Raw genomic sequence first — 24,497 nt, 5'->3', positions numbered from 1 at the left:
ACGAACAATTATAGAACAAAGTCAATAAATTCAACAATCTTATATAAGAGACTTATGTTCCTTCATCACAATTAGCGATGTTTGTTTAGCATACACCATGAAATACACTCAAACACTTCTGTCTTTTAGTTCAGCTTTGCGAAAGTTGAAGACAAGACAGCCCACGGCTGTGAAATGAGGCTTTGATGAATCGCTGAGAGAAATGTTTAGACTTATTCTGGTCACCTTCAATATCAAATATGTCAAACTTTTACATGGGGGGGGGGGGGGGGGGGCAACCGGACACGGGCAGTAAGGAGGTGCACGTGCCCCCGTATCCCACCCATTAGCTACGTCATTGATTTTATGGATTGTGATTTATCGAAATCAATTTCTTTTGAACTGTGTTCGGGATTAGTTCTGTATCGACCATTGTGACAACCAATCCGTCTAATATAGGTTTTCTCGGTCAAATTCGGCAAATGAGCAGTCAATTTAATTTTCATGCGTTCGAATTAAAGCTGTTTTGCTTTTCCAGTTATTACTGCGTTTCAAATTCAGAATTCGGCCATTCAATTTCGTTTTGGGTTGAGTCAAATTCCTTAAGCACTCTGTTCAATTTAGCGTAGCGTCATTCTTTTTCGTGACACACGCCTCAAGAAGCGTCTGCGAATTTGAATGCTGCTTTGAAGAATTTTTAAATTGAATGATTATTTTGTTAGTTCGAATGACGCAACATTACATTTGACTAATCCCCAAAAGAAATCGAATGACCCTTTTGAGTAGCATTCGATTTTGCGCGAAATAGAATAGCTTGGTGGTTAAACTGGCTGCTCTTTTTCCGAAATTGACCGAGAAAACCTATATTTCAATAGGTTTGTATAATTTGTTTTTAACTTTCCATTGTGTATAGGAACTGGCGGGCTACTCGTTGGATGACTTTATAGATACAGTACGTGCCGTCTCAGATAGTGTCAATGAAACTGATAAGAAGGGGGCTAGTGTGACTCATTATCTTGCAATGAAAGGGAGAAAAGATCTTCTGGAGCACGCCTTAATTTGTGGTGCAGGTAAGCAGACCCCATTGGTGGAGAAGAATAGGGGATACGTACCCCATCTCATCTTTATATATTTTAAATGTAAAGAAACTTCAATCAGAACAATTTTGTGATTCTTAAAAAGATTAGGTTTAAGGGATATTAAGGGAGTCATGGGCGAGTGGGTTAGGGAATCAAATTCAAGTTATGGTGGTTAAGTCATCACAGTGTACGTACGAACCCCGGTCATGATATTTTGTGCCCTTGAGCAAGATGCTTTACTAATATTATTTGTCATGACCCAGGGGTATCAATGGGCACCTGCGAGGGTAGAGGTTGATATTGTGTTTCAAAAAGCCTTTCACTCGACTTTCATTAACGACTTTGGAAAATTAGTGCGTCACAAAAATGAATTTGACCTTGGAGCACTTCACAAGAATCAATCTGTGAAACAACATCAGGACATAAACAGCTGAGTTTGAACACTTTATTGTATAGGTATTGTATACTGTGTTCGGGATTAGTTCTGTATCGACCATTGTGACAACCAATTCGTCTAATATAGGTTTTCTCGGTCAAATTCGGCAAATGAGCAGTCAATTTCATTTTCATGCGTTCTAATTAAAGCTGTTTTGCCTCTCCGGTTTATACTGCGTTTCAAATTCAGAATTCGGCCATTCACTTTCGTTTTGAGTCGAGTCAAATTCCTTTAGCACTCTGTTCAATTTAGCATACCGTCATTCTTGTTCGTGACACACACGCCTCAAGAAGCGTCTGCGAATTTGAAAGCTGCTTTGATGAATTGTTAAATTGAATGATTATTTTGTTAAATCGAATGACGCAACATTACTTTTGACTAATCATAAAACGAAATCGAATGACCCTTTTCAGTAGCATTCGATTTTATGCGAAATAGAATAGGCTGGTGGTTAAATTGGCTGCTAATTTTCCGAAATTGACCGAGAAAAGCTATACTATGTGTCGTTTATGATACCTTTGCCAAATTAACCAGACATAAATAATTCCAAACCGAAATGTACATAGGTCAAATAGAGACGGGAGTCATGCCCGGAACTCTTGAAGATTAGACGAGAATTCCTTCGTCTAAACACCATTGCTGTGGAAACCAGTTTCATCGCAAGTTATTTTAGAGTAAACATTAAATAAACAATAATACTAAAGAATGCCATTGCGTTAATATCATCCGTAATTACTTCCGTGTTTCATTACTGAATTCCTCAAGGTATTGTACATAGTCAAGTGGATCGAACGTTAGTTTATCAAATAAAACCCAAACATCCGTTGAGATTGTGTCCGAATGTGCTATCATGTTGCGTTTTCCCGTCCATTTGATACATTGATACGACTGCATAAACGACTCCAAATTCAGTTTGTAAGGGCAATCCCTTCTTCATAACACCGTTTTGTCAAATTTATGTGCTAAACTTTGTTTAAAAAACACACACACATAAAACGTGTGAAACATGGTCTCCGCAAGCAGTGTTTAAAAGGTTACTTAAAAGTCAGTTGCAACATTCTTTAAAATAAGTCAATAATGTTAATTGAAAGTTTACTAAGCACAAAAAGTGATACTTGCATTTATAGTGTCTTTAGTCACCTTGGACTTGGTATGAACGTCACGCATTTGATTTATACAAGTCGGACAAAAGTAATTTATAGTATGATTAATTTTTGTCTTCATATTTTTCTGCCAGACTTTAAGGCTCAAGATAGTAGCGGGGACACCCCACTTCACTGGTCAGTGAGAGGTAACTCGTCTGATGCCCTTCATTGCCTCGTCTATGCCGGTGCAGACCTCACTGAACTCAACAACCATAAGATGACACCATTACACTTGGCTTGCCAGTTGAATCTACCAGATATGGTTGAGGTAGGTCGGGGTGGCCAATAGACCTTTATCATGGTGCAGCCATCTTGATTTTCTTCCATTGATATCAATGTTACCAAACCGAGGCTGGAATAACAAAATAGCCTGGTTCCAATTTGCAAAATGATTTCTAGCATTCATTATTGTAATCCAATACGATGAGGAACATGACCAAGATGGAGGCAGCATAAAAAAGGTCTGTAATAAACCCTGGTTCATACTTCCCGTGAGTGCGAAGCAAATTATGACGTCACATGGCTGTTTTCGCAGCGAGTGTTTTGCAGGAGTTGAGCACAGTTGCAGATTTGTGACGTCAACATTCTTCTCGCATTTGCATTCGCAGGAAGGGGTGAACCGGGCTTAATAAGGGGACATTGCGGGAGAGACCTTGGGTATTGGGCAAGACTGACGCACACTCTGAGAATGCGTAGCGAACGGAGTAAAAAATACGTACCGGACTCAAACCCGCGTCCTCTCCAATGCTGTAAGAGTGGTCGTACCAACTGCGCTAACCAGTTATGTCTATGGTCCACTTTTATGTCAGCCATCTCTGCTTGTTTGGGACCATGTCTGAATTCATACGAAGTGTTCCGATTGGCACGGGATCGTACACGGGCTCGAACCCACAATCTTTCTACAATACTTTACTTTTTTGTGACATGCCACTTTCTGATGTTAATTCATAAAGCAATACTTACACAAATATTTATGTTTTTATTTTTGAAGGCCATTTGCAGCCATGACAAAATCGACGTTAATTTACCAGGTGAATATGGTCAGACACCACTCCACTATTGCGCTCTCTCTGATTCATTGGAGGCAGCTCAAATTATGGTAAGTTTATGCATCGGTTATCCAAGCCAACTTCAGCAAAATATTCATTCAATTAAACTCACACACTTTCAAATTCACGCATTTCTCTAAATCCATTCAAATGTTCAGCTATCAATTCATTCAACTTCGTTTTCGTGCAAACATTAATTTCGTTTTCTCGTTCAGATTCATTACCTGGAAATGTATACAAAAACAGGATGCTTAACTTTTTACTCCTGCATGTTGGCTATCATGTTATTTACACTCGACATTATCTTTAGAATTTCTTTACATTTTAGTGTTAAATAATGTGGCATGCATCTCTTCATAATCAATCAATCAATCAATCAATAAAACATTTATTTCCACATTCACATCACATGGAGGCATCATCCTAAAAGCCGAGGCTTGTGGCGGATGTGCCCGTTACAAGATTACAGAACAAAACAGGAAAACAGCACTGAATAGACGAATAAATAAATACATACCACTACGGTAGATAACTACACAAATGTTTAACCATGGTTAAACGATTGTACTCATTATACAATTGTTGCACGTTGTGACGGGATCCATGGCGTTTTGTACACCCGAGGGGGAAAATGGCACCCGAGGCGAAGCCGAGGGTGCCATTTGCCACCGAGGGTGTACAAAACCCATGGACCCCAGTCACAGCGTGCAACAATTGTTTTGTTATACCTTTGTATAATTGTTATTCCTCTTCTCAAAGTTCTGTTGTCATTTTCAAACATTATTACGACAGACTATTCATTGTTTAATAAGCAGACGAACAAGAAAGATCTCTCTCGAACCCGCGGTTGTTTCGCACACAGCGCGAAATCGACCAACGCTGGGAACGATCAAGGTGATGTACACCGGTGTACATCATTTTCATGTTACCCGGCCCCCGTCGAGCCATGTAACATGCGTATTTGTTGCACGGCACGTGATTGGTTCTCGACCAATCAAACTTCACAATTTACACAGAGGTATAACAATGTTGTTTGTTTCAACTGTATGTCAAATTGTCACTGTCAACATGAACAATGTGCATTAAATACATTACAAAATTTTATTTATATGCATTCAAGACGACACTTTGACCATTCTATACATTTTTGTTGAAGATTAACCTTCTATTCTCTTGATTTCGTGAATGCTATAGTTGAAATTCAAAGCGCGTCTTTGCATCAGAGACAACAATGGCGTCTACGTCATTCACTGTGCGGCCACACACGCATCCAGGAAAGTTCTGCAGCTACTCTTAGACCAAGGTAAGAAAGACACACGTCACTATAACGTATACACAGATAGTTTGGATTGAGTTTGTTCTGGTTGTAAACATAGGTAGAGACACCGCAATTACCAATGCAACGGGAACCAGGGATACATTGCAAGCATGCTAAATAAGTCCTCCAAGCACTCTTACCAGCACACCAGATAATACAAAGGAAGAAAAACAAATCCACCCCAACAAACAAACTTAGCTTGACTAAAGTCACTTCCATAGAGATTTTTCTTTTTAATGACACACATGTTCAACGCGACGAACTTACCAAATTATTGATGCCAGAAATGAACATATTTTTGTGGGATATATTTACGTTGGGTAGAGTCGACATGTCGACCACTATAATACATGACAATATTGCAATAGCAAGGCGTTTTGAGTGAACCACAAGTCAAATTGGCTATGGGTAAAATTTAATTCATTTTTTTGGGTGCTATATTAGAATTTTGTTCAATTGTAACTATGATGCCACTATCCCATGAGGGTTAGGTGAGTTGATTGGTTCTTTACGAGAAGAACCATTAATGGTATTGATTCTTACATGAACCACGCTACAGGTTTCCCTCGTCAACTAAATTACGCTAATAAATTACCATAGGAAGCATTGCAATTACTGCACTCTCTATAACGCACTCCTGGTGGTTTTCTGATGGCCGGTTGCCCATTAAGCCGAAGGTAGAGTTTTGTTCAATTAATAAGCCTTACATTTACGGTAATGAGTTCTTTGTGATGAGAAGGGTATGGGTCGATGGTGATGTTTGCTTGAGTTTATTGTCAATAGTGATCCCTCGTACACATTTCTCACCATAAAAGCAACTGTCGAAAACTTTAACTTTAAACTTTAATTTTAACTATTTTTTTGTTTTAAGGAAGCATTTGATACTGCGTCATCATGCTGTGCTTATTATATTCATAAACATATTACCATTCTGTTGCTTAATAGTTAGTACAACACAAAGACTGATATATTGTCCAGAAATATCTGCCGAATGGCTGGTAAATGCTGTGTACTTTGCAAACTAAAGACTGTTTGGAAATACTTGACCCCCTCCCCACAACAAAATAGTGTATTTAACCCTAATGTAAGGTTTTAATTTAATTGTAAACGCAAGCCTTTTGTTTCATCCGCCCTGCGAGCAATAGTAATTGCATTCAATTGCGCTCGAAAATCTTTCGGGTCCTATCGTGCCTTGCTGATTTCTGGGTCAAACCGGAAGCTGGGTCAGTATGACCCGGAAGCTGGGTCAAAACCTACAATTGGGTCAAACTGACGCATAATCCGGATCAAACTGACGCATAATCCGGATCAAACTGACGCAGAATCCGGATCAAACTGACGCAGAATCCGGATCAAACTGACGCAGAATCCGGATCAAACTGACGCAGAATCCGGATCAAACTGACGCAGAATCCGGATCAAACTGATGCAGAATCCGGATCAAACTGACGCAGAATCCGGATCAAACTGACGCAGAATCCGGATCAAACTGACGCAGAATCCGGATCAAACTGACGTCAAATATTTAACCGCGTTCCGGGTCAAGCTTACCCAGTAATGGGTAAGGCCCACTTGAACCCGTAATCTGTCTCAGTTCTGACCAGAGAATTTGTATAACACTGATTTACACTAAACCAACACCCCGTAACTTGACGGTGCTTTACCCGGCACCCTACCCTAGCTGTCAGGGTAAAGCACCATCAAGTTTACTGTGGAAGTTTTGCAAACTACCTCTTCAAGGCACAATTTACAAAACTTTAACAGACAAAATTACGGTGCTTCACCAGGCAGCTAGGGTGCCAGGTATAGGACCGTAAATTTTACGATTTTGGTTTAAATACAGTGACCTCAACTAGTTGTCTATTTCTTCACCATCAATCACCAGTATCCGACATTGTCAAGAAGATGGGGAACTTTTAATCAGCTTTGAAGTATGGCGCGAGTATATCCCATATTATGAATAACCAATTTAGAAAGAACTGAGAATAGGTCGTCCGAGCTAACTGATCTGCTTTTCACTGTCACTCATCTATAAATCAATGTATAAACTTGATTGCTTAGCAGCGATTTGGTTTCCAGGCTGCCAAACAATGTAAACACTCCAAATACTCCATCAAAACACGCTTAATGCGTTAAAATTAAACTAAAACAGTCAATGTCAAGGCAATGCGTTATTGGGTCCAACGATCGTACAGTGTCTGTTACTTAAAGAGTTTGGGTACTTTTTGTAATTTTCATTAAACTTACACAGTTTGAAGATTATGATTGCAGAAAGAATATTACTTGTTGAGGTGCTGTAGTTTTTGAGAAATGAGTAAAACAAAGTCATGAAAATTATTTTCGTCTCAAATTATTTGAGCATGTAAAAACGTATTTCCATGACATTGTTTTACTCATCTCTCTCTCTCAAAAAAAACTACAGCACCTCAGCAACCAACATTTTTAGGTATGCTTTCTACTATCATTATGTTCAAACGATGTAAGTTTAATGTAAATCTGAGGACATTGTATTTTGCGTTACAAAAGTACCCACCTCCAATGCTGTTAAATCTATAATTAAATGTGAAATATTTAGGTTTCATAACAAAATGGTACTAATATTGCTAAACAAAACTAATACTTTTATCCCGGATTGAAAATGAAAGGCAGTGGACACTATTGGTAATTACTCAAAATAATTATTAGCATAACATCTTTCTTGGTAACGAGTAATGGGGAGAGGTTGATGGTGTAAAACAATGTGAGAAACGGCTCCCTCTGAAGTGCCATAGTTTCCGAGAAAGAAGTAATTTTCCATGAATTTGATTTCGAGACCTCTAGAACTTGAGGTCTCGAAATCAACCATCTAAACGCACACAACTTCGTGTGACAAGGGTGTTTTTTCTTTCGTTATTATCTCGCAACTTCGCTGACCGATTGAGCTTAAATTTTCACAGGTTTGTTATTTTATGCATATGTTGAGATACACCAACTGTGAAGGCTTGTCTTTGACAATTACCAATAGTGTCCACTGCCTTTAAGCTGCATTTTTAAAAACATGTTATTGCCATAGCTCCAAGGCAGTACAGTATGACCATCTTCGGATTACAGTTACCAATTTTTAGGCAATAAAAAAACAATGTACTCAATGGCACTTTCCTTCCAACTCTCTGGTCATGCATTGGATGTAGACGAGCTGTGTTTTGGCAGCCATTACCAGAAACTTAACTGAAAAATAATACGAAATGCCATGCAAATCATAAAATTTCAATGCCAAGCTGAAAATGCGTAGCCTAAACCAAAATGTGAAAAGAATTAAAGAGAGAGAGAGAGAGAGTGAGAGAGAAAGAGTAAACAAGAAGAATACAGAAGAACTGTTTTTGAAACCAACCTTAAAAACACTGCATGACTTCACCTAGCCCCCTCCTACAAACCCCGCCCCATCACCCTGAATTTAGCGCCTTCCTACAATGATGAAACAGAGGGACCCCTTTAAATACTAAACCTTTCAGGCATTGGTGAGATTTTCTATTTATCACAAAATATCGTCCCAATTTAATAAAACATATCTTAAAAGGCGCTGGACACTATTTGGTACTTTCTTAAAATAATTGTCAGCATAAACAACTTACTCGGTACAACGAGCATTGCGAGCTGTGTTTAAACATTGTGATAAACAACTCCCTTTGAAGTAACGTTTTTTTGAGAAAGAGGTAATTTCTCACTAAAATATTAAAATAATTCAGGTCTGGAGCCTCATTTATGCATCTGAAAACACACAAACTTGTGCTACAAGGGTGTTTTTTCTGCCAGCATTTTCTCGCAGCTTTGATGATCAACCGAGTCCAATTTCCAAAGATTTGTTATTTGATGCATATGTTGGGATACACCAAGTGGGAAGACTGGTCTTTGACAATTACCAAAGGTGTACAGTGCCTTTAAGCTCATAAATCTTCGGATGTTTTTCGGCATTGTTTAAATTTCTCCAAGATAATTAAGGTTCGGCCGCCATATAACCGTTAGATTGTTTACGCCCATGTCAACGAAATATATTTACGTGTCATAAACGGCTTCCGTAGATCAGCAGCCTGTAGTTTTTTAATATCCTGTCGAAACTCATCCTACAGTTGCAAACACTCAGAAAATCGAAGGACTTTCTTGATTACCATGGATACCGGAGTTGAAGGCAAACAGAAGGGAAACCTCATTTTGTCGTAACATTATTACTAATGGTACAATTGCCGCGTTTACTACACGCCTTCTTGTTTGATGTTTAAAATCAATCTCTGACTGAATCCCTTGATTAATTTCCTACCCGTCCTGGACAAAACCTGTGCTGGAATAGGTTTGGTGCATTAATTCGTTCCATTGTCAATGATAGATTATTGAATCGCTCTCCTTCGTTAAAAAAACACTTCACCTCCTCCCAGAACAGAGCAGAGTATAAGACTTTCAGTCACAAACCGTAATTTATTACCACAAATTTTACTGCGATTCGCTTCCAAGAGAGTCGTGGTTTTATCCTATTATAATATCAAGGTTTACTAAATCAATGTTATGGTTGTCATGGCTTTACGTTGCTTAGCAAATCAGTAAGATGACTCATCCAAGATGGACTTTTTGGTTTGATTCAGAGCCCAATCTCCTACAGCAGAAAATGATCATATGACAGAATTTAATATTGATCGAGTTTTGGATTTGAAGAGAGATATATAACCATTATCGCACTCTCACTATTGATTGAGTATAACTAGAGACACGATGTAAATCTAAGACAACAATTAAAATATATACTCTGCTATGTTTTTACCAAGTGTTAAATGACCTCCCTTCGTTTTACGTACTAATGGATGTGTTTGGTTTACAGCGCAGTGTGTAAACACAGATCACTCACTAGCAAAGAAGAGCAAACACAAAATGTGAAGTTAGAATAAAATGTTTAGTTTGCAATATCGATCCCCACGGATGTGATTTGGTTATGAATAATAGACGAAGTTGGCACACTTCCTTCTTCTTGCATTAATGATGCTAAGTTCATTAAGTTATCCTAGCATTAACTAATGATGGCTTATATAAAGTAGACATGTTTGGTCATTGTTTGTGCTATTTCTTTCTACAAAAAAAAAAACAATTATTGTAGTGATGGACATATCTATAACAAGCCATGACTGCGAAAATTTCACTTAAAGGCACTGGACACTATTGGTAACTATTCAAAATAATTGTTAGCATAAACACTTACTTGATAACAAGCAATGGAGAGTTGTTGATAGTATAAAACATCGTTAGAAACAGCTCCCTCTGAAGTAACGTATTTTTTGAGAAAGAAAGAGTTTTTCCACTAAAATATTTGAATTTGATTCCGTGACCTCAAAATTAGATTTTGAGGTCTCGAAATCAAGCATCTGAAAGCAGACAACTTCGACGACCAATTGAGCTCAACATTTCACAGGTTTGTTATTTTGTACATATGTTGAGATACACCTAGTGAGAAGACTGGTCTTTGACAATTACCATTGGTGTCCAGTGTCTTTAATATGTGAAACAAAAACAAAAGCTGTGCTAGAGAGGCAAGCAAATATCGTACAATTGTTAACGACCTTTATGGAGTCAATCGTTTGGTTCTACGAAATAGTGAACGTGTTAGTTCACGAAGTAGGAACAAAACCACACAAGGGACATTTGTGCGAAATAGTGTGTTCTAATTTTGAAGAAAAACAATTCCGACCATGTTAATTTTTATAGCAAACGCTTTGTACGCCCCAAAGTGCAGCGTGTTCCTTTAACACCATTGTGGACACTACTAACACCCCACCCCAATCCCAGGCAAAATAGGCACCCGAACATGCACAAAGATATTGACAAGATAGGGACATCGCCAACATAGTGCTACATAGCTCAGTTGGTAGAGCGCCGGCACGTTAATCCGGAGGTAGTTGGTTCGAATCCCACTCTAGTCAATTCTTCGTTAAACCCCAAAAATAATTCTCTTTTAAGAGTACAAAACATTGAGATAGGGAAAACCTATGATATTATTGTTTTTTTTTCTCTCCGGATGCAATTCTACTATAATTTGAATGTCTGTTTTGTCTTTAATTCAGCTGAAGCTGCTGGTTATACCAGGGATATTGTACTGAAGATGAAAGATAAAGAAAACAACACTGCACTGCATTCTGCCGTAAATAGTGGTAGCGAGGAGGCTGTACGTGTCTGCATCGAGTTTGGATCGCCTATAGATGTATTGCAGGTACGTAAGGCCCGGTGTGGCGGTTTCAACTTTCCGCTGTGTTCAGTTTTCCGAATGACCAAATACGGTAGCATACGTCATGCGATGCCTGCGCACAGCAAGCGAAAGTAGTCCATTTTTAGTGCCGTATTGAGTTATCCGTTACCCTCAGGTAGCTGTCATGGCGGCGTCCACGAGTCGAGCGCAACTAGCGGCAAACGCGTGGATCGTGTGAGTTGTTTTTTATACAAGCAGAGTGTGACCTGCCTGAAGTTGTCCCCATGAATACATGTAAAGATAGGACAAGAGATTAAGTGACTACACAGAAAAGAATCGTAATATAAACAATGTGGGGTCACTGCTGAGAGAACTACATTACTCGCCAGGGTACTCGCGGCGGTGTCTGAGAGGTCACCCGGAAAACTGAACACGCCGGAAGACTGAAACTGCCACACCGGGCCCCGTTTCAAATGTCGTGCTCATGCCGTGTCCAATTCATGTATGCAGGTAAGGCCCGGGCCCCGTTTCAAATGTCGTGCTCATGCCGTGTCCAATTCAAATAATTTGAACTCGGCAATAGCGCGGCAGTGCACGGAATGTCGAACTTAAATTTAATTTGAAATGGTTTATTCACAATTAAAAATGTATTTGCGGCCAGAGGCTGAATAACAACATTTGAACATGTACACATTTAAAAACTGTAAAAATAAATAAAAATTAAAACAGGAGATGAAATAAACGGAGAAAATATAGGCTGTTCAAACAAGATTAAAAAGACAATCCCTCGATCGTGCTGATTTGCCAAATGGTTTCAAACGTCGTACTCCTGTCGTGTTTGTGTGTGAGTGAGTAGGTACACACATTCAAACCGGGAACGATGACAAAAGAGAACAATAGTTTTGTTGTGTTTTAATGATTTCTATTGTGTGATTTTCTTAAATGTTTCAGTGCAATCACCTTTTTATATTGTATAATTATATTTTTATCGTTGGCAGGGGTCTGGTTTTACACATCTTTTGATGACAGTTTTATACTTTTGTTTTAGCCTTGACAGCCCCTGTACAACTTGCAACTATTGTGTATGTCTAAAGATTTCAAATAAAATAAACAAATAAATAGGGTCCACGGTTCAGGAAAGGTCCAAAGTTGGAAAATATGTACGAAACCAATGAGAGCTGTTGCAAAAAAAAGTATAAACAAAAGAGGGACAATAGGATGGAAAAAAAAGGCGTACTTACACTTGTTTGGATTTCATTCCTCCAATAAAAAGAGTATGTAATTGGTTGGATTTCATTCCTCAAGTGTTTTCTCAATTTGCAATCCCCAGATAGGAATTTCATTCGATTCGACACTTCTGAAGCGCGACATATGAAGCCAAGGCGTGCTTCTGCAGAACTTTGATGTATAGCACGGCCGGGGGCTGTCGAGTTATAGAGCCTCGAAAAAGTGGTTTCAAACGTCGTGCTCCTTTTATGTCGTGTCGAATCTCTGACAAAATCGGATTATTTTGATTGGACACGGCAAGAGCGCGACGTTTGAAACGGGTTTGACACAAACCGTGTCAATGTGACTCGAGTAGAATCAGTGACGTAACTCAAGTCAAGATCATAGAAGCAATGCATGTGGGTCATTCCATGTCATACCAACTCACCTTTTATCTCATGTTTTCCGATTTTGATAACAATTGCTGTGCTTGTAGATCCTATAATTAGCAATGATTGCACACTACTTGTTTCAGCACGGATCCGATTTATCATTTGGTCATGGCAGAAGTAACAACAAGTCAGATATTTTTGAGTAAAACACCACCCTTTTGGTAAAAATATGTCATAACCGTGTTAATTTTCATCAAATATTATTCAAATTTGGTATAAAAATAGCATGCTTAAATATTTACACATTTATTTTTATACTTCCATAAAAAATGTCGACAATTACATTTACTACGTAGTAAAGCAAAAATAACATTACATAACAGTGGGCAGTATAATTTTTTGGTCAAAAATATCTGTTGCATTTCTCTTTGTATTTCCACAATAGGAAGATGATTCGACTCCCCTTCATCTCGCCGCTTCTCAAGGATCGCTCCCGTTGGTTAAACTTCTTCTTAGTCCACCGGGCAGTGATACAACACTCAGTAACTGTGACGTAGAACTAATGACGCCATTACACAGGTAAGTGTGTTATTAACCATGACCGCAGCATTCCGTCATGGCGATCGATGAAGGGACATGGGAAAAGGGCACGGGCCTGTTGCGTAATTTGGGCAACCAATTAATTATGATGCAATTAATTATGATGTCCCGAATAAATTACGATGTCCCAAATAATTTGGTTGGACGGTTACTCTATTGTATTAAGCCTGTCATGTGAATTGTTTTCACATAACTCGAGAAAGTACTGAGTATACAGTGCCAACAAATATCGGTGTAAGGTAAAACTAAAATTAATGTCGATAAACCATTTTGTGACCCTGCGCAATGAGCATGTTTTGTTTTTATCTCATTTAATTACAAAGCAATTTACTCCAAAAGATATTAAAATACACGTAAAACATGCACAGTCCATAGTGATTCCAAAAACAGATGATTGCCGAATGAAGACGGGAATCGGAAAGCCCACTTCTTTATTAGGCTGAGTATAGAAATGTAAAGCTAGTTTTTGACCAAAATAATGTTATTTAAAACTGGCAAGTATGGTTATGATTGGCCAAGTCCAAATACATCATAAAAATAAGACGTCCCCTCAAAAACAGCATAACCATTCGTCACAGAGCATGGATGTTGATTTTATTATGCAGAAATAAGTAAAGCGATGTTTTGTTTATCATCCGCAGGGCGGCCATGTTTGATCATGTTGACGTTGCTGATTTCCTAATTGAAAAGGTAAGAGCAATCGGTAAAAGTCGGTGATTCGATTCCTTTCTCAAGTTGTTTGAAGCAATGGGAGCAGTTTCTTGAACTGCATGAAAGTCGAAAATTCGATATCATCATACTCCGACTTACGGTCGAGATCAAAGACACGATGGCTCATATCACGTCTCTCAAACTGAGTGAGGAGACTCTTGACATTGATTCAGGATATGTGGGTGGTCACCTCCCTCTCACTGGGCATGGTTGCCAGACAGGGTATAGCCTCAAGGCACTGAACCCTTATTGGTAACTATTCCAAAATAATTGTTAGCATAAAAACGTGTTGGTAACGAGCAACGGAGAGCTGTTGATGAGAAACGGCTCCCTTCGAAGTAAAAAAAGTAGCCTATATTTTTTGAGGATGTTTTTTTCCCCGCTCTAATATTAAAAGGCCGAAGCCTTTTTTTCATTCTTCTGTTGTAACTTCGATGACCCAATTTCACAGATTTGTTATTTTATGCATGTTTTGGGACACACCAAGTGAGAATACCGGTTTTAAGTACCAAATATGCCCAATCTTACGCCTTGTGAGAAACAGTTGTCGAGATGGGTGGTAGGCCTACACCTATACCTCTAATACATCATCATTTTGAATACATCAGGAAATATTTTGAATACATAATTACTCAGGGAACGTAACAAAGATGACGAAAGATATAAACGATGAAGTTTTTCAATGAAAGTTACAAGATATCAGTCATCAATTTTGAAATGTTTCAATTATATGCAGGGAGCCGACGTTGACAGCGTGGATAAGACAGGTTGCAGCCCGCTTCTCCGCGCTGTTTCCCGGGGTAGTTTCAACACTGCCAAGCTGTTAATCGGCAAGTACGGTGCCGACTGTAACCTCCTAGATTGCTCTAATAGGAATATTCTTCATCTGGCTGTGCAAAGTGGAAAGAACCTCAAGGCATATGGATTGGTGGCAAGTGAAAAGGCACGTCTTTAAGAATACAAAGAAAGAGAAAAACAAGTAGACATTAGTAACACTTGGCATGTTATCAAGACACTGCGCGGCTATCCACCTAATTGAATGTTCACGCTCATTGTGTATACACTACCTTGAACGTTTTAAATGTATTCATTACTTAAATTAAACCATCTCTGCCGTCGATTTCACCAAACTCTTCCCAACTTAGGATTAATCTTAGGACTTTGGACTGGTTCATTTCCGTATCCAAAGACGTAGGACGCTTTGAACCCATCCTAAGTTAGGACGAGTTACTCGTCTTTACTCGAGTTAGGATTAATCCTAGCGTGTCGTGAAATCGGCTGCCAGGTCCCGGGGGTTTGCATCTGCAAGAAGCCAAATTTGTCTGCAATGTTACCCCTCGGATAAAAACCCCACTTTCTGCCTCTGGTTTATTTACTTGAATGTGGTTGAAGATTATGGCTGCACCTCCTAAACAAACTTGATGTTTACTTCTCAATGCAGGCTATACACGTTCTCTTGAACAACGTAGACTCTTCAGGATGTACGCCCATTCACTACGCCACACGGGACGGTAACATCCAGTCTCTGCAAAGCCTGATCGAACTTGGAGCAACCGTCAATCTCAAGAACAACCAGAAACAATCACCATTACACTTTGCCGCAAGGTCAGTTTGTAATTTGTTGTATTGTAAAGCGCATAGAGATGTTAATTCATATAATGCGCTATATAAATGTAAATTATTATTATTATTATTAATTCTCACAATTAACTCTCTTGGCAGTTGCCAATTCTAGCTGACGTTCCCATTCAAAATAACACTGATTCCACTCTCTTTCTGAAAGTTTGTATATACTCGGCGCCTTGAGTACCTTGTTTGGCAGATACGTGCGCTATATAAGACTTCGATAATATTATATTATTTTATTATTATTATATCTCACCTATACCCTTACAAAAACACGCAGATCTGTCATTTTATTTGTTCTACTGGACATTATAAAAGTTATTATCCAAAAATGTGTGGAGGTGTGTAAGTCCACATAGTGTTTGAAGTCCCTACATTATATGGATATGTTAGTTTTCAGGTAGTTTGGAACACCAAACCACATAACCAACGAATCAACAAGCAGACATGTAAATGAAACGAATGTAATTGTATATGCACAACATATAATACTTTACTTAAATATAGATGGTCTGTTTTAAAGACAAAAGGTTGGGACACTAATACCGTTTTGGTCTTCTGAATGTTCCCATTGGCTAAGCCGGTGCTACTTTCATTGCTTGCAGGTTGTTCTTTTGTAGAGCAGCGCCATGAGCGCCGCTTGCGGCGGATACCGGCGCTATAAAAGTGCCTATTATTAGTACTATTGTATGAGCTAAGGTCAAGATCAAGCGAGCACTAAGTCTCTTGTAAAGTGTGATTAGTAGGAATCGAACCCACAATCTCCAGCATTCGGGAACTGAACCGCATAGGGTACCTTTGCGCTTAGGAGATTGGCCACTTTGAGTTTCATAATCTCGTACATTCACACGAAAAAGAATGTGATTTGTTTTCCTATGTGCTTTTCTTGTTCGTTGTTTCTCGATTTCACTCTGGTCTTTTTTATTGACTTTCCCTCCGTTTACCCGAACCAGGTATGGGCGTTATAACTCCTGTAGACGGTTACTTGATAGCTCCATTGGACCCAACATTATCAATGATGTTGATGGGGCAGGTATGACTGCTCTACACATCGCATCATTGAGCGGCCACAGCAAGGTCATTTCAATGCTGATACTGCGAGGAGCTCTACTTCACCGGTATGAAGGTTTACAGAACTTAAAGCCACCATGCATAAAAATCATTATGAGGTATGGTGGACACAATACTAAGGACACTATATGGTTTGGGTGAATTTGTCTCTTTACACCCAAGTCACGAAAAAAAAAGTTTGATGTTAGTGTTAGGGCTACTGTCCGCGTCACCATGCGTTAAGGTAAATACGTCCATAGCAACACACTTAGCAACAGCCGTAGCCGAAGATGTAGACGCCAATTCGGATACAGCCTAACTTTCGTTCCACAATAATATGAGAGATAGACTGGGACTAATCTGTCTAAAGGGAGGTTTCTGTTATACACACGTGGTGTTACCGCAAACCAAATGTAATACACACATGGTGTTACCGCTAACCAAATGTAATACACACATGGTGTTACCGCAAACCAAATGTAATACACACGTGGTGTTACCGCAAACCAAATGTAATACACACATGGTGTTATCGCAAACCAAATGTAATACACACATGGTGTTACCGCAAACCAAATGTAATACACACATGGTGTTACCGCAAACCAAATATAATACACATATGGTGTTACCGCAAACCAAATATAATACACACATGGTGTTACCGCTAACCAAATATAATACACACATGGTGTTACCGCTAACCAAATATAATACACACATGGTGTTACCGCTTACCAAATATAATACACACATGGTGTTACCGCAAACCAAATGTAATACACACATGGTGTTACCGCTAACCAAATATAATATACACATGGTGTTACCGCAAACCAAATATAGTATACACATGGTGTTACCGCAAACCAAATATAATATACACATGGTGTTACCGCTAACCAAATATAATACACACAAGGTGTTACTGCAAACCAAATTTATATTGACACCTCACCATGCAATGCCTCAAATCATATTGGAGAATTCTATTAATTGTGCTTTTACAAACCGCAAAGGCAGAGCGATGTTTTTGACTGAACACCAAGCTATAAAAACATAGAAAGGTATCAAACCCTCAAAGTGGGTGTACCTCCAATGTGTTAAAATGAATAACATTCTCTATGGAAGTGTAGACAGTCATTGCTACACTACATGTAAGTATTGAAATGATGTTGTCTTTTTACTTCATTTTATGAACTTTTCGCAAAGGACATTTCAAGATAAATTAAGTTTACCATTGGAATTTCTTACCGTTATACTGTTTTGTCTTTATGACTATATTAGGGATTATAAAGGCCGTACTCCACTACATCTAGCTGCAATGGGTGGTTACTTGGACTCTATTCAGACATTGCTAAGTACACATAGATATCTACTGGATCAAGTAGACGACAATGGGGTAAGTAGGAAACAATAACAAAACAGTTTATATGATTTTCAGGGCTTGTTTGCACATTCATATTTTTTTTTTAAAGATTGTTTTTAACAACATAAAAGCAAAGGTGATCTTTGTTTCCCACAATTACCTCGATTTGCAGGCAATAACAGCTCTCTGAATGATTGGTGTTGAGATGAACTTGTAATTTTTTGGGGGATAAGCAAATCCTGTAATGTGTCTTCTTATATTTAACTCAGGACACTGCAATGCAGTTAGCGGCTAAAGAGAACCAGCCATCCTCCGTGGACTTCTTGCTGACAGCGGGAGCAGATCTTATTCTGAATAATGACAAACTGGGACTCATGTCGGTCGTGATAGGGTGTAATAATGAAGACGTTGCCATGGCTATTATGTCACATGACAGGTTGGATATTGTGATGCATCACAGAGTTGCTTTACTTCTTTATTGATTTGTTTTTTTATATATTTATTTATTTTGAATCTTCGGACAATACAAAAATCTACACCAGGAGTAGACCAGTGAAGTAGAAAGGTAAAAACAAACCCTAATCCCCCTAAAAAACCACCATGTTATCAAACAGATGTGATTATTCCCAAGCACCTGGTAATAAATATCTCAGTATAAAAGAATACCTAAACACTATTACAAAAAAGAATTCAACAGTCAATGTTCAAAATACTCAATAAAATATTCTGGAGCAGAATTATATGTTGACAAATTCTACTACAGCGTCAATTCCTGGGAATCCGTAATTAGTAAACTGTAAAATTTAAAATGACACAATATATTAGTTGGTTTGACACTGCTCTAGAATTGCAAAGGTCGTGGGTTCGAATCCCACCTGTGATCTTTTTTTTCACAGAACTCGAGTAAGTACTGAACGTATAGTTCTAACACACATCGGTAAAAGTCGGTAACAACCAAAATGAATGACACAATTATTAATTTGACTGATATCCCTTTTCTTTCTGGAAAAATGTAACTGAACTTGAATAAAGCTTTGATGATGAAACCACAGATATCTGTAGTCTGTGACAAAGTTTTGCCTGTAATAACTTCTGCTTTGCAGATTGAAGCAAGAATTTGTGATGGGTTTATACCGATGTTTAGTTTAGATGCGTCTTTATATGTACTCTGTACTGAGATATGTGTACGTACAGATCTATGCGTACCAACCATTTTAACAGCACTCACCAACTGCATGGATACTTGCAGAAATGGAAAATACAGTTGATAAGATACCACCACAGTAATTAATACTGTATGGTGCATTTTATCTATATATCTGCCTCACATTTTCTTCAATGTGTTTTTCTCATTGAAAAAATTGTATTTATATTTAAAGGCAGTGGACACTATTGGTAATTACTCAAAATAATTATTAGCATAAAACCTTTCTTGGTGACGAGTAATGGGGAGAGGTTGGTGGTATAAAACATTGTGAGAAACAGCTCCCTCTGAAGTGCCATAGTTTTGGAGAAAGAAGTAGTTTTCCACGAATTTGATTTCGAGACCTCAGGTTTAGAACTTGAGGTCTCGAAATCAACCATCCAAACGCACACAACTTCGTGTGACAAGGGTGTTTTCTTCTTTCATTATTATCTCGCAACTTTGATGACCGATTGAGCTCAAATTTTCACAAGTTAGTTATTTTATGCATATGTTGTGATACATTAACTGTGAAGGCTAGTCTTTGACAATTACCAATAGTGTCCACTGCCTTTAAGTGAGAAGCTAAAACAGCTGTTGCAAGCAACTTACCAACCAATTGGACTGAAAGGTCCAACTACAGCAAAGCCTTTAAACGCGCAGTAACATAATGTTCAGGTTTTGAAGTTTACCGTTGTTGGTTCTCTTTGTATCCATTCGATTGTTTTCAGAGGAGAGGAAGCATTTGCTATGTTTGTAAGATCAGACCGAGAGGCACTGCGCAAACTCATTGGTAAAATGCCGCTTGTTTTTAAGGTAAGTCAATGTATTTCCTGTTTGCAGCCTTAAAGCCATTGGACACTTTCGGTAAACAGTATTGTCCAAGGCCCACACTTCGTGTATCACATCTTATGTATATAAAATAACAAACCCGTGAAAATTAAGGCTAAATTGGTCGGGAGAGTCGGGAGAAAATAACGGGAAAACCCACCCTTGTTTCCGCACGTTTCGTCGTGTCATGACATGTGTTTAAAATAAATCCATAATTCTCGATATCGAGAATTGATATTGTTTTAATTTTTTTCTCAAAAAGTAAAGCATTTCATGGAATAATATTTCAAGAGAAGTCTTTCATCATTTTCTTCTGTAAACCCTGTAAGTTATTTGTAAATCTGTGAGCTTTTTTTTTTCTTTTCCCGAAAGTGTCCAATGGCTTTAAGGCCTTGTTACATGAGGCAACTTTTACAGGCAGTTTGGAGGCAACCAACTGCAGTGTATTTTATACCAGACTACTTTGGCTGCGCATGAATATTTTGTCAATCAGCTTCCTACGAACCCCACGAGAAATGTGAATTCCTTTTCTTCTTCGAGATTGCCTGGAACTGGCTGCCTGTAAAGTGGCTCGTGTGACATGGGACTAAATCTATGGAACTTTGTAACCGTCTTTGTCACTGAACTTTTTTAATAGCGCTGCTTAAAGGATTTGGGTACTTTTTGTAAATCAAAACACAATGTCCACAGATTTACAATAAACTTACACCGTTTGAAGATAATGATAGTAGAAATCGTACCTTAACATGTTAGTTGCTGAGGTGCTGTAGTTTTTTGAGAAATTAGTAAAACACTGTCATACAAATACGTTTCTACATGCTAAAATAATTTTGGTCTCATGATCACTGAGACGAAAATTACTCTCATTACATTGTTTTACTCATTTCTCAAAAACTACAGCGCCTCAGCAAGTGTAGGTTTAATGTAAATCTGTGAACATTGTGTTTTTTGTCCTACAAAAGTACACCCTTTGAACGGTAAGCAAGTATTCACGCTAACATTAGCAGAAATGTGCTTAAGAGTAAGCACGCTTCACAAGTTAGCAAAAAATAGGCGGCCAGCTTGCGTGCTTACTACATGGTTACGTCACATCATTTTCATATAGTAAGCACCGAAAGGTTAGCATGCCTTTTCGTGCGCTTCCTGATAGCTGCCCTATCAAATGGAAACTGGCACAAAATCAGCAGCTATATGAAATTGGTCATTGGTGGCAGTTTGAATTCACATTTATGAGAGAACAAATTGTCCTTCCTTTTTCGATATAGTCGAAATGAGTTGAATGGGAAATAAATAAAATGAATGGTTTATTGTAAAAGAATGCCCTATGAGTTGGAACTATCGTAGCATGTACACTCGACAAGTTGTGCAATGTATATTGAAGTAAGCTATGTTTTGTTATGAGTTATGCACATTTTTATAACAATAAAGTGTATATTATGCGTATTTAATTTCTTCAAAAAGCAAAAAAAACAAATGCTTATTAGTTTTTACATTGTTTTGCAGAAAATGTTGGATCGCAGTGTGACCACATCGGCCGATACCCCTACTAGCCCGGACTACTGGGTAAGAAGACTCATTCTTATAAAAGATGGCGGATATATTTGCCTAGCACACCGGCACGTTAAGCCAGAGGTTGCACGTTCAAACCCCGTCCAAGTATTTTGCTAACCCCACAACTTAAAACATAACTTACAAGGAGGCAAGGTTTAAATGATTACAGTTTATGTGAACCCCGCTGTTGTTACATCACATGGGCAGTGATTTTGTTTTTGTTACCATAAATACTCTACTGTTTGTAAACCTGATCATGGTTTACCTAAAATATCGTGTGTAGTCCTGCCTAAAGGCACTGGCTCACGTGGTGTATCTCAACATGTGCATAAAATAACAAACCCTTGAAAATTTGAACTCGGTCGTCGAAGTTGCGAGAGAAAAAAATCTTGTGACTTTAGATGCCTTGATTTCGAGACATCAGCTGAGTTTTTTATGCTAAAAGTTATTTTGAGTAATTACCAAAATTGTCCAGTGCCAATAACAAATTATTACAAGATCTAACATAAAGAAAACTACTTGCTTATATATCTTCATTTACAGGTTCTGTATGAATTCAAGTTTCTGCAGTTGCCCCTTGAAGAGCGCATTAAGAATAAGAAAGATGGTTTCCCTACGAACCCACTGTGTGCACTTAATGTAAGTTTCCTGTATTTAACATGTTTGTCTCGTTAGGCTGCAGTGTGTGTACTTTGTGTTTCGTGTCAAGCTATGGGGACTATAGCCACCAGACGTCAGGGGGGCATATGCATATAATTTCCATACGTATTAGCCGTTTTTCACCATGGGCTGAAAAAAAGCCGTGCAAAGCAGTGCATTTCTTGCTTAGTTTCTCTAAAATTAGTACAAATTTCTTTATTCTATATAAATAGAAAATGTTAAAGGAACACGTTGCCTTGGATCGGTTGAGTTGGTCTTTGAAAAGCGTTTGTAACCGTTTGTTATAAATTGCATATGAGTAGAAAGATGTTGTAAAAGTAGAATACAATGATCCACACAAACATGCCTCAAAATCGCACGTTTTCCTTTTACCTCGTCGTCTAAAACGGTCGGCCATTTATGCATGGGAGTCAAATTTTTGACTCCCATACATGGCCGACCGTGTTAGTTCATTGTATTCTACTTCTAAAACATCTTTCCAACCATATGCATTTAAAAAGACTTTATATAGACCAACTCGTCCGATCCAAGGCAACGTGTTCCTTTAAGTGTATCATAGTCATTAACCTGTATAATGTGATGTTTACTTGGTCAGAATAATATCATATAGAAATGTTTGCGGTAACACCATGTAATGACTATCTCTAATGAGTTGGGGTGGTTCTGAATTGGTTCAACTCGACGTTTCGATCAGTATGCTCTGATCGTCTTCTGAAGAATAATATAATGTCTACAATATTAAGAGCACCTTACAACTACCATTAACAACTCTTTCGCATATACGTCTTAGCGGAATTTATCTTGTTAAGCCATCTTGTTTTACTCGCCTTTTATTTGACAAAAAACCCAATTACCATCTTGAAGTTATAAAATACAAATGTTTCTCTTACACGCAGATGGCGGTTGAGCATGATCAAATGGGTATACTGTCCCACCCAGTCTGCTTAGAGTATCTCAACCACAAATGGTAATTAATAATTAAAAACCATAAGATATTATTAGCAACATTAGTTATATCTTCGTATGTTGTTGTTCTCCGTCGCTCTACTATCGCGACGTGGCCATCCACTCACTGTATAATTAAGAGCAATGCAAAAAGAAGAAAACACCGCTGACTGCAATTTTTATGAAGTATTAATCAAGGCCAAAAGTGTGTTAACGATACGTTAAGCTGTGAATTGCAATTTTGAATTTGCCGCCAATCATCGTGTTTGTTTGTTTTATTTCCATTATATTTGTACAACAACAAAATTACAGGACAATTGATTACAAGTAAATAAATATAGTTATAAATAAGAGGCAGTGGACACTATTGGTAATTACTCAAAATAATTATTAAAATAAAACCTTTTTTGGTAATGAGTAATAGGGAGCTGTTGATAGTATAAAACATTGTGAGAAACGCCCCCCTCTGAAGTGACGTAGTTTTCGAGGAAGAAGTAATTATCCGCGAATTTGATTTCGAGACCTCAGATTTAGAATTTGAGGTCTCGAAATCAAGCATCTGAAAGCACACAACTTCGTGTGCCAAGGTATTCTTTCTTTCATTATTATCTCGCAACTTCGACGACCAATTGAGTTCAAATTTTCACAGGTTTGTTATTTCAAGCATATGTGTAGATACACCAAGTGAGAAGACTGGTTTTTGACTATTACCAATAGTGTCCAGTGTCTTTTAGTAGCTCTACGAAAGCGCCCTGGTACCCTGTGTAAGACTGCTCCGCAAATGCCTGTTATTATGTTATAAAATTGGGCCCTGGTGGTGCAACCCTGCTATTATTTACTCAACCATAGTTGAATAGTTTTAAAGTCTCACAATTGCCATTTGATTCCATCTTGATTAGGAAGTCCTACGGACTGCTCATCCACTGGACAGGTATGACCATCTACTTAGCTTTCCTTGCATGCCTGACCTTCCTTGCAATCAACTGCTCCTCTATTAAACATGCTAATGAGACTACGAGTAATGTTACCATGGAGGCGACTGATGAACCCAACCCGACAATGGAATGTGTAAGTATTGCGTATTTCAAACTTCCGGGACCAATATGGTCCAAACCATTATTATGTGTTGTGATACATCAACTTAGAATACTAGTTGACAATTTAC

General features: G+C 38.3%; 1 protein-coding gene across 1 annotated transcript in view; it reads left to right on the top strand.

Moving 5' to 3' along the window:
• Positions 1–24,497, top strand: part of LOC139952406 (transient receptor potential cation channel subfamily A member 1-like) — a 45,291-nt gene that overhangs the window by 5,503 nt on the left and 15,291 nt on the right. The window contains exons 2-18 of the mRNA XM_071951523.1: positions 893–1,049; positions 2,732–2,907; positions 3,631–3,738; positions 4,883–4,991; positions 11,087–11,232; positions 13,252–13,385; positions 14,048–14,096; positions 14,854–15,060; positions 15,559–15,722; positions 16,697–16,861; positions 18,081–18,195; positions 18,432–18,598; positions 20,077–20,161; positions 21,680–21,739; positions 22,271–22,366; positions 23,284–23,354; positions 24,232–24,400. Of these exons, the coding sequence (XP_071807624.1) occupies positions 893–1,049; positions 2,732–2,907; positions 3,631–3,738; positions 4,883–4,991; positions 11,087–11,232; positions 13,252–13,385; positions 14,048–14,096; positions 14,854–15,060; positions 15,559–15,722; positions 16,697–16,861; positions 18,081–18,195; positions 18,432–18,598; positions 20,077–20,161; positions 21,680–21,739; positions 22,271–22,366; positions 23,284–23,354; positions 24,232–24,400 (2,178 nt within the window). The remainder of the gene's footprint in view (positions 1–892; positions 1,050–2,731; positions 2,908–3,630; positions 3,739–4,882; positions 4,992–11,086; positions 11,233–13,251; positions 13,386–14,047; positions 14,097–14,853; positions 15,061–15,558; positions 15,723–16,696; positions 16,862–18,080; positions 18,196–18,431; positions 18,599–20,076; positions 20,162–21,679; positions 21,740–22,270; positions 22,367–23,283; positions 23,355–24,231; positions 24,401–24,497) is intronic.

Source organism: Asterias amurensis, chromosome 20, assembly GCF_032118995.1.
Source record: "Asterias amurensis chromosome 20, ASM3211899v1".
Lineage (NCBI taxonomy): Eukaryota > Metazoa > Echinodermata > Asteroidea > Forcipulatida > Asteriidae > Asterias > Asterias amurensis.
The sequence above is the reverse complement of the archived record's forward strand: the minus strand, read 5'-3'. Positions and strand labels throughout refer to the sequence as shown.